The 11,177-nt window shown below is 41.4% G+C and overlaps 1 protein-coding gene across 2 annotated transcripts; it reads right to left on the bottom strand.

Annotated features, from left to right (window-relative positions):
• Positions 1-2,543: 2,543 nt before the first annotated feature.
• Positions 2,544-10,310, bottom strand: NEK2 (NIMA related kinase 2). Of its 2 annotated transcripts, XM_085576026.1 has the most exons (10): positions 10,148-10,310; positions 9,770-9,987; positions 8,534-8,771; positions 7,954-8,036; positions 7,577-7,703; positions 6,560-6,779; positions 5,553-5,607; positions 5,400-5,470; positions 4,510-4,557; positions 2,544-2,990 (listed from the first exon to the last, which is right to left on the bottom strand). In XM_085576026.1, exons 1-10 carry the CDS (start codon positions 10,241-10,243, stop codon positions 2,770-2,772), a joined length of 1,377 nt encoding a protein of 458 aa, XP_085432152.1. In that variant the 5' UTR covers positions 10,244-10,310; the 3' UTR covers positions 2,544-2,769. The 2 variants fall into 2 exon arrangements, with proteins under 2 accessions (XP_085432152.1, XP_021403219.2); XM_021547544.4 differs by lacking the exon at positions 4,510-4,557.
• Positions 10,311-11,177: the final 867 nt, after the last annotated feature.

Raw genomic sequence — 11,177 nt, forward strand, 5'->3', positions numbered from 1 at the left:
TGAAGTTCTTATTTCAAAAATGTCAAGAAATACTGCATTTGTCATATTAGAGTGATAATACTTCAAGAAGATGTTGTAAGTTACGCAGTTAAGAAGCTTAATGCTGCAGTGGTAACTGTTCTCATTTATTACTGCCATTGTGATTGATAGTTTGCACACTCTGTAGCATTTCTGATTCATAACAGTGTGGCTGTTAACTAGAACTTTGATTCAGTTGTTTTTATAATGCATGCATAGAAGATACAAAATAGCAAATTGGAGATAATTATAATTAATTGCACCAGCAAGTACTAAAGCATCCATAGCCAAAGAAAGTCAGCATCTTGCAGCAATGTGCTTAGAACAAAACAGGTAAAAATAAATGTAAATAAGATAGTAGATTTTGAATGTATCTACTAGTACTAGTAGTTTTTTATGTATCATAGAGGATGTTGTTATAAATGACAAGGCAACAGTGCCATCTTCAGGTTACTGGAGTATTAAAGGAAGAGGAAAGCCGTAGACAGTGCTCTCTCAAGGCATTTTAAATACAGAAACGTGTGTTCAAAGAGAAAAAAAAAGGCTCTCAAGCCATTTTCTTACCTTGGTTGTGTTACAAGCAAAGCATTTGTAAACGCCATCCCTTTCACAAGATGGTTAGAGAGATGGAGCACCTCCCCTGTGAGGAAAGAGGAAGAGTATTGGGATTGTTCAGCCTGGAGAAGGGCTTACCGTGGCCTTCCCATAGCTGGACAGAGCCTACAAGGAAGATGACAGGCTGCTTACAAGAGCACAATGTGAGAAGACAAGGGGGAATGGCTTTTAACTGAGAGAGTAGGTTTAGATTCTCACTTTAGAGACTAGGTTAGATTCTAGGAAGAAATTCTTTGCTGTGAGGTTGGTGAGGCACTGGAACAATTGAGAAGTTATGGATGTTTCTTGGATGGTCCCTGGCAGTGTTCAAGGACAGGCTGGATGGAGTTCTGAGCAACTTGGTCTAGTGAAGTGTCCCTGTCCATGGTAGTGAGGTTGGAACCAGATGATCTGTAAGGTACTTTCTGACCCAAACCATGACTCTATGAATATGGTCTTTCATGAATCAGTATTAATTTTCTTGGCTGCCTGTTTTCCTCCTTTCATTGATACCTGCATTTTATAGACAGAACATTTTGAATCCTTTGTATTTTTTCCAATTGTACTGACACCACTGTATCTTACCCTTTAATGTTTTATGGGTTAAGACACGAAGATCCACATGAGGGCCAGAACTGCATTGCAGTGCAATGCAGTGATTCAGACACAGAACAGAAAAACCTGAGTGTGCAAATCCCTGTGACAAAGCAGGAATTTACCCTCCACATATGTGTGAGAAGCTTCAGAAATATGAAAGAATGCAGAGGGAAGCTGCACTAACCCACTTGGGACATTCCCACCACACCTACAGCTGAGGAATGACCACCAAAATGTTGGTAGTTTTAGATCAGCAAACAAAATAGTCATGTCTAATTCTTTTAAGCAAAGGTTTGGTGAAAACAGCAACCACTCTCCAAGCAAATGTTAAGGTCTGCTGGGTTGTTAAGAATCTGCTAGAGCAGATCTGTTGTTGGTTTACTCAAGTACTTCTTTATCTGCAAATCATGGAATGATTTGGATTGAAAGAGACCTTTAAGATGATCTAGTATGTCAAATTAGATTGATGTTTCAAAGATTCTCTCTCATGAAGTAAAAACCATCTAGAATACCTCCTCAGATAATATTCATAGCCCAATAAGGAAACATGTTTTTGAAAACAAGCTGTTTTGTAATAATGTATGTTTTATGGCATTTCAACCCAAAGAGAAAAAAAATCTTTATATTAAACATATGCCAGACAATATAGTTTCAAAGGATATTTTAAAATTTGTGAGTTGAGTACATGAAATTTATACCACCTTAATTAAGCAACTCCTACCTGAGTAAAGAATTGTTAAGAGTAGGATGGAGATACCTCCTAAGCTTCAAGAAAATAAGGATTTCCTATTTAAAGGACAACTGCCCCACCCCAAAACCCAGATGCTAATATGGTGTCCCATCCTGGACAGCAGTCTCAAGGGATCAGTTTATAACAGTTTCAAGGCAAGGCAAAGAAGGTGCTATTTAAAAGCCATGCCCTGACACAGGCCCTTGTAGGAGGATGGACAAGACATTCAGCTGCTTAGGCAGAAAGGAATATAAACTCAGAAGTTATGCTATTCTGACCCATCCCACACATTATTCAAAACATAACATTAAAAGTAACCTGCTTTGATAGAGCACTCAGTAGGAAGAGATGCATAAAATCTTTGTGCTCTTTTGTTAAAAAATATTAAAAAGTGCAGAAAAGAAGGGACTGTTTTCCCATATATACATATCAACACTTCCTTTATCAACAACTGTGCATTACAATACAGCATTTTAGACTGTGAATATCTGTACATTTTTCACCTGAAAAGCTTTTCACATCAGATTTTAAACAAATCATTTATATATATTCATTCTTTATATTTTCAGAAGAGTAAAGTATGCTAAACAGGAGGACCAAAATATTTTTCTTTAATAATACAATTAATTTAGTTTGTTTTATTTGGTATCAGAAGTACCTATTTTCATCATATAGCACCTTATGCATTTATCATAAACTACCTGTCATAAACGAAAAGTTTGTACAACTGTTAAAATAATTTTTCAGTAGGTTCTAGCTTAAGAGAGGGAGGCACAAGTATCTGCCTATACATTTAATCTTCTTTTCAAAGATAAATATATGTTACAGTTTCAACGCATGCCCAAGATTTGTCTGCTCTTTAGTTGATAGTTTCTTTCCAGTTCAGCCAGTGCTTGAGCCCGTAGATTTGCAGCATATAGGCGCCTTTTGAGATCAGAGGTTTTCCCTTTGGAAAGGAAATAGTTTTCCATATTATGAGGTACAGCTTTCTCTTCAGTTCCACAGTGTGAGATCTTCTTGGTTGTAGAAAGGGGAAGCAGGAGTGCATTATCTTAAGAAATCAAAAAGTACTGCATTAGTGCATCTTCCAGCATTTATTGTTTTTAACCCTGGTGCCCATTTTGTCATCTACCTACAGCTTTACGTGATTTAATTAAATGCATCTCTGTTAACAGCAACAATTATTTTCTATTTTTTGAGAAAAAAAATGAAAACAAGCCTTTTGAATGATCATGGTAAAAGGATATATGCCATAGTAGTTTTTAGGATGCACCTCCCAATACCTAAGGAAAGATTAGTTAATTAAGGAGACATGTTTTTTCTGAAGGACAGAAATTAAATAAACAGTAACGTAAAGCAGTTCCAAAAGAAAATGCAGAATGAATTTCCAGTTTTTCAGCTACTGAAAAAGTCTTGTCTTTGCTTCACAGCAGAGGCAGACTCAACCTGGCCAGTGGTCTTTGTACTTTATCCCCATTGTTCCAAACTCTATCTTTTTATTAAGTCACTCGGGTACAAATTAGGCTCTGACTTGATGAGAAATTAGTTTAGGTAAATTAAAAATTAACAAGCTACTTTCACTGAGACTCCAGAACAGGAATTTTCATAGCATATCCTAGAGCATGCCACCATCAAAATGCAGTTAATGACTCAAGAGTAGAAAAACTGCCACAAAAACTATTATAACAGCCAAGTTGCCTCACATAAGAGCCAACTTCACAGGGCCCAACTTCAGGGTGTGATTTTTATTTAATCAAAGGTCTAACTATTCTAATCTCAACACTGAAGCCTTAATTATCAATTTATGAAACTACAGCAGGAATGCAAAAAGCACAAAAGAGCAAGAAGAAATTTTAAAAGCCAGCAAATATTTCAGCATTTTTTAGCTTAATTTGTAAGTCAGATCTGTTTTAACATTAAATGGTTCACTCAGAATCAGAACATCCCAATAAAAAATAGGATAGTGCCTAGGACACAGCTTTAAAAAACAGAATTTTTGGTATTCCATTTTATTGCCAAGTGAACCACTCAATGGACTTCTAGAAGAAATTAGGGATCTAAAGAGATGTGCGAGATGCAATCCAATTGTGAAAAATACAGCAATAGTTGAGCAACTGAAAACACAAGCAAGCGCTCTTAGTACCACTATTGGAGACACTTGGTCCGTTTGTATGAGAATAGGCATAATTTTAGAAACAGTGTTACAAGAGCACCATGGAACAAAATACAAGAGCAGCAAAGCACAGATATTGCAAAATTTGGTCAGTTTTGTAATAACTGTGTTCACTTTGCTGCTTATCTGCTGCTGGTTTTGCCTATCATCAAAAACCAGTATGCCTGGTAAGGTCAAAATATCAGGTAAAGGGGTGGGAAATGCAGAAGAGAACAGAAGCAAGAGCTGAAACTCATTTGCCTTCAGTCATCCAGTTTTAGATGCAACATCAGAAAGCCAAAAGCAAGTTTGTTCTCAAATTCTTTAATGTGTTGATGTCAAACACAAAAGATGTTGAGAGACGGGTGGAATTCTCAAAGTTGACAGAAATGTTAGATACAGCTCAAGAAGCACTCACTTTTTAGGGGCATTTTACTTGTGTCCTTTTCTGCTCTGATAGGCATTTCTTGGAAAAAAAAAAAAAGCTACTTCAGTTTTGTTTTGGAGGCAGTGACATGCTTATCTTGCTTTATCAGACCAAAGCTAAATGATGAGTGTTACTGCATGTTAAAGAGTGTTCACATGTCTTTGTTTTAGAGTACTGCTTCTGACCTTCACTACCCCTACCACTATTTAAAAAGGCATTTAGATACTTGAATATTATTTTTTATTATTAAAAAATGGGAGCAAATTACAGATGACACCCTTATGATAGCAAAGAATGAACAACCACGGGAAAAGTGAGTGTAAAATACTTCTATAAAACAGATAGGACTAGAGGCAGTCAGGAAGTATTTTAGTACATTTGCAAATATGAGTTTCTTTCTATAATAGCAGTGTGTATTCTTCATAGTTTATATGATGCACCCACCAGTCACAGCTTGCAACAAATAATATTTGCCATGTTGAAGCTTTTGGAAGTTTAATGAAAGCTGAATTTATTAGACATATGCAAATTTATTAAAATTAACTAAATCAAAGGTCTGTAAAAAGACATCCATACATAAGTGCAGCTCTGAGAGAGGTTTGGGTTACAAGGAGGTGCTTCCCTTAGCTCACCACAAGAACCTAATTTCCCAGACAGCACAAGACTGCAGTGCAAACAGTGCTAACTCAGGCTTATGGTTGAGCATCACTCATTAAGTCCTTTTGCAAAATAGAAAAAGTCTCTTCTCAACCTTGCAGCCATAACTGGGCTTTGCCTTGCCCCAAGGGGACTGTGCCGAGCACGCTGAGCACCAGGGGCTTTCTTCTGGTCACACCAGCCTACATCGACCCGTGCAAGCGCCTTCTGGAGTATTTGCATACCTGGACCTTCCGCACACGTTACCTCCCGCTGCTGCGTCTGGAGATTGCACCTCTTCATCATGCTTTCAGCTCTGGTTTGGGAAGAGAAGTTTAAGCTTTTTGTTGTAAGACTGCAGAGTTTCTAATATAGGCTATTATAGGTTAGTAAGATACCTAGCAAGTTTGTCCTCTGCCATTCTCTCCCGAACACAGAGTTCCCGTTCTCTCTCTGGAAGCAGAAATATGGTAGTTTGCAGCATGAACATGTAAATGTTAGAGTGACTGTGCATGGGGGGCTTCTCTTACAGGGAAAGACAGCAGTAATAGCCAGGTGCACCCACACTTCTGATTCTATGGCTCTAAACAAAGGTAACTGCTGTGTAGATACACCTTTATCAATGCACCAGTAAAGCACTGACAAGTACTCTGAAATGCCAGGCATGCTTTTGTCCCAGACTCTGGTCTGCAACAACAAATAGATGGCAACTTTCTATTCTGCACATTAACTCATGGCACACATGACACCAGGTTTAAATATTTATATACCAGATATTATAATTCAGCTATGATTAAACACCCTGCTTATAACAGCAGCAGCTGTTATTCAGGCTCAGATAAAAAATACATATGGTTAAAAACTGTATTGCAGAGCCTACTACATATGCAGAGATATTTTATGTGGGCAGGAAATGCCAGCACCTGAGGACCAGCCATCTATAGACTCACAGGTAAGCTACTGTGGGCTGCAGCTTTTATAAAAGCAGTTTACAGTTTATGCAAAGATTTTTTTTTTCCTGGGTGAGCATTGGGCTCACCTTCAGTTACATGTTAGATTAGGCAATGTTTACTTACACAGTTGATGAAAAGCAACCTACATTGCACAGTGCAGACCCTACATTTCTGTACACTTTCCTAACTGCCACTCATGTTTAATAATCTTCAAACCAGATTTCCATATCTAAACTGTCAATTCTACCTTAATAACTTAAAAAAGGAAGCTGGTATAGCAGAGTAAGCCCTGAGCATTCTTGTTTTGGTCTTTAGACCCAGCTCTAGTGTTGAATGCAGGACTACAGTATCCAAGTGCATTAAAATGAGGCTTGTGAAAACTGTCTAATTTTTCTTCCTCCAACTGAATCAGAATCCCATTGCCACTCCCTTCCCAAAATGGAATAGCATACGCTCCAGATGCTGTTCTCTCTCTTTAATGGCTTGCTCTCGCTCCTGTAATTGTTGCTCCTTCCGTTTCAGCTCATTCACTGCGACATCTGAGAATTGCAGCCTTTCTGGCTCCCATAGTCTCAAGCCTCTTCTATCAGAATTCTGTTTTTGTTCTTCTATCGCCATATCTTCTATCAAGGGGTGCCGCAGAATATCTTCAACAGAAGGTCGGCAGTAATCCTAAAGGAGAAAAGGAAAGGCATTACCAACAGGTTCCACCTGTAAGAAGAAACATTAAGGACACAGAATTCTAAGCAAGACCAGCTGAGGTGCTACAAAATGAAGGAGAGATTGGAGAAAACTGGAATTAGGAAGCAGTAGCACAGCAGGATGATAAAAGCTAGGGGAGGAGGCTGTTACCAGCTTTCAGAACCAGAGCTGCAAGGCTGTCTCCAAACCCAGGGACCCTTTCCCTGCAGAGTCAGAAGGGGGTGGGTGAGCCTGCAGAGGCAGCTGCCAGCAGATTCCTCAGCTAACTCTGCTGAACAATCCAATCCATGCCTGCTGGAGGCTTGGGTGCTTGTCACAGCTTTGCTGCTCCTGCCATGTTCTTCTTAACATCTCCATACCAGCCATGGGGGGGAACAAGCTGTATATAAGCCAAATAAAGCAATCCCCAAAATGAAGAAAAAACAGCCCCTTCCAGCTCCTAAACACATTGGAACAGTTTTAACCCTGAAGTTATAAGGCCTCAATAAACATGCAAACTTATTGAGGCCACCTTTATTAAGGCTCACCCATGTAAGCCAATACTGAGGCCACCTTTTGGCATCCTGTGACCCTGGCATGACACTTGAGCTGTTGCCTTTGTTTGATGGACTCAGAGCAAACTCCTCCCTCCTTCCTCCACAAGTGACACTGCCAGTGAGGGGTGATAACAACCCCTATTTCAGATAGGTTTTTTTCATAATTAAGAAAAACTAGTATTTCAGTAGTAGCTCAAATTATCGGTGGGAAAATTAGTAATTGGTTCTTACCTTTACATTCAGCATCTCCTTGAGAAGGTCATTCAAATCATCTGAGTAACGATATGGTATTCTCCTGACCCTCCCTTCCCTTATCTTTTCTGCCAGTTCCTTTTGGTTGAAAGCTGTAAATGGAGGCCTGAAGAAGAAAATTTTACTTTGATTCTTTCACTAGTTTTACAGGACTTACTTTCAGGAAACAAAGTATTAGACTATGAAAAAAAAAACTGCAGTCAAGGTTTGTTTTGACTACCTAATATCAAGACCAATAGAGAAATAAAAATCTAGGACTAGTCTCTGAAACTGTTAAGCTTTCATCTGTACAAAATACAACCACATCTACATTAGCAATCATGTTTCCACATTTGTTATCATGCTACCATACTTACGAGAGAGCACATAATTCATACACAATACATCCTAGCGACCAGATGTCAGATTTTTCATTGTATGACAAGTAGTTCATTTGTTCCTAAAGAAAGAGAATAATCTTAGATTTGTTAACAAAGACATGCAACTCTATTTCAGTCAACATTAATCTTTCCCACACAAAGTGTCCTGTATCAGGGAAACAAGTCATTCCTGCTCATTTCCACTACAACTTAAAATCCTACCATTAGGAGGTAATTTAATAAGTGCTTTACCTTAAAGTATGAAGCATAAAAGCTCTCTAACTTCCCTGTTCCTTTTCAGGAACAACATACTCCAATATTGCTAGTGTCCCAGGAATATAACAAAGCTTATACAGTGAAGAGCAACTGTTATTAGAAGGAAGTTGATTGTGCGGGGAAGAAAGGAGATGAAAACTGCAAAATAACTTTGTATCCAGAGCACATACTTTATGAAAAAAGTCACCTGCATTTAAGACCAATAAAGCTTCATGAAAACCTCCCAAACATTCATGGACTCAGACCAACACAGCACACCTTGGAGGGGCAAAAGGGAAGATAATGTACAGAAGGGACTTACTGGAGACATGTAATATGGAGTGCCAACAAACGTTGTGGCAAAGCTGGTATTATGGTGCAATATCCTAGCCAGTCCAAAGTCTCCAAGTTTCACATTCTGTTTGCTATCTAGAAAGACATTTGCTGGTTTCAGGTCTCGGTGCACAGTGACTGCACCATCGCTCCGCCTGTGACACTCCCTCAAGGCCAACGTTAATTGAGTCAACACCCGGATAATAAAGCTTTCATCCAAGAAATGCCTGAAAAATGAACACATTGTTTAATGGATTTTCTGAACACACATCAGTTTGATTAGTCACTGCCAGTTTTAGTTCCATAACTTTTTAATAGTACTATAATAAAAGACCACTCAAGCACTATCAGCAACAGGCATCTATGTATTCTACCTTTAAAACGGATTTTTTTTTTAAAAAAACACTGCAAATATGTTAGATGACATTGAGGCTTTCATTGCAGAATCCCTGCAATATTTCTTTCCTCCCCCATACTATCTAACAAACATATAGCATTTTCACTACTTACAAATATCAATTTGATGCTTTCGTAATGCGATCTGTCCCTTTGATTGCTCAAGATAATGATATGTTGTCATTTGTTAATAATGAGCAACAGACAATAACAGCCAAAACAGGGCTAGTTTTTAAATACAGACTCCCTTAAATGAAAAACACTGATACTGGCAGGCAGCTGCAGAACTGTTTTAGACTATCCTCATAAAGAGGTCGTGTCATGTACTTGTTTGAGCTAAGAATGTGAAAACTGACACTATTTTTAAGTAGAATGCTAAGTCTAAGATTAGACCAAGATGAAGCCTTATCAACTTGATGTTTCTCCAAGCTCTATATATGGGCAGGTAAAATAGCTTTTCATATTGCAATCAAAATCACTGCTCCCTTCCACACACGTCTGTGTTCTCATAAATCCCAGGGTCCCGGCAGTTTTACTCATGGGGAAGACCACTGATAGCCAGAAACCCCTCAAGAGCTTCTACCTCACAAGACAGCTCTGCGTTTCTTACTGCTGGCAGCACCAACACCAATCCGGTGAAGCATTCAACAGCACAGTTCCCATCGCTGTTGCAACTTTGTACAAAACCTTTCACCTTTGAGAAGAGCTGCGGGGTCGAAAAGGCTTAAAAGCTGAAACTATTCAGCAGTTACAAAGCACATTTCCCTTCTCTCCGGGCTGTCCCAAGACCCGTGCGAGACACTGCAGAACACAAGCTCATTCCACGTGCCTTTCTTTGGCGCACTTGGCGATCAAGCTGGCCAGGTCTCCCCCGTCGCAGTACTCCATGACGATGTACAGGGTGGTGCTGCTCCTGTCGATGATGCGATCGTAGTAGCGCACGATGTTCGGGTGCCGCAGCTCCCTCAGCAAGTTCACCTCCGACACGAGCATCTGCTTCTCCGACTCCGTCATCGCGCCATAGTCCAGTTCCTTCCATACCAAGATCTGCGGGGGCAGAAACACGCTGGGGAGAGAGCGGGACAGCGGCCGGGGCAGCGCAGGGGGAGGAGGGTGTGCCGGAGGCGCTCGCTCGCGTGTGGCGGGGAGCCGCCAGCACCGGGCAGGGACGCACGGCAGCAGCGAAGCCGCGCTGCCTCCGCCTCACCTTGCCGTCGGCCTTGCGGCGCACCTTGCGGCACTTCCCGTAGGAGCCGGCGCCGATGGTGAGCAGCACCTCGTAGTCGTCGGGGCGGCCGGGCATGGCGGGCAGCGCACGGACCGCGCCGGGCCGCGCGGGCCCCTGCGCTCGCGCCGCGCCGTTCAAACGCACCGCCCCGCCCGCCCATTGGCCGCGCCGCCCGCGCGCCCCGCCCGCCCATTGGCTGCGCCGCCGTAAACAGCGCCCGCGAGGCGCGGCGGGTACGGCCGTTACCGCCGGGGGCGGGGCCGAGCCCATCGCGAGACCGGCCCCTCGCCCCGCCTCACCCGGGGCTGAGGGGAGCGGCCTCCGCAGCTTTACCGCCTGTGTCCTTATCTTTTCCCTTTGCCCCTTCCCTCCCCTTCCCTTCTTCCTGATTACACAAATCACCGGGCCTGCATGCATATCCATATCATAGTCACATATCCATAGTCACATATCCATAGCTCCTCAGGAAGGGGTGTGTGTTTTTTTCATGAAAAATAACAGTAAATCATCACCGTTCTGAAATGCTTACATCTGTTGGATAGATAATTTTACTGTTCAGGAATGCTAAAAAACCCCAAACCCTTAAGCTGTTTAAAATAACGTAAATTTAGTCTGGATTTAATGCAGTCTACAGCTTCTTGGTGAGGGGAAGAGGAGGGGCAGGCACTGATCTCTGCCCTGTGGTGCCCAGTGACAGGACCTGAGGGATTGGCCTGGAGCTGTGCCAGGGCAGGTTTAGGCTGGATATTAGGAAAAAATTCCTCACGAACAGGCTGCCCAGGACAGTGGTCACAGCACCAGCCTAGCCTGACAGAGGAAATGTTTGGGCAAAGCTCTCAGGCACATGGTGTGGCTCTCAGGGTGTCCTGTGCAGGGCCAGGAGTTGGACTTGATGATCCTTGTGGGTCCCTTCCAACTCGGCATGTTCTGTGAAAATTGTCCTTTAAAACCAGTGTGGAAAATGTCTTCAAATTTTTTTCTTCAAAAAATCACTCATGAATATCTACCA

This window comes from Lonchura striata, chromosome 3 (assembly GCF_050655825.1).
Source record: "Lonchura striata isolate lonStrDom1 chromosome 3, ASM5065582v1, whole genome shotgun sequence".
NCBI lineage: Eukaryota > Metazoa > Chordata > Aves > Passeriformes > Estrildidae > Lonchura > Lonchura striata.

Coding starts and splice junctions, on each gene's coding strand:
- NEK2 (XM_085576026.1), bottom strand. CDS start 10,243: ATGCCCGGCCGCCCCGACGACTACGAGGTGCTGCTCACCATCGGCGCC. Junction 7,704..7,953: donor TATGAATTATGTGCTCTCTC/GTAAGTATGGTA, acceptor TTTCTTCTTCAG/GCCTCCATTTACAGCTTTCA. Junction 2,991..4,509: donor AAGTAAAATGCCCCTAAAAA/GTGAGTGCTTCT, acceptor TGATTTCTTAAG/ATAATGCACTCCTGCTTCCC.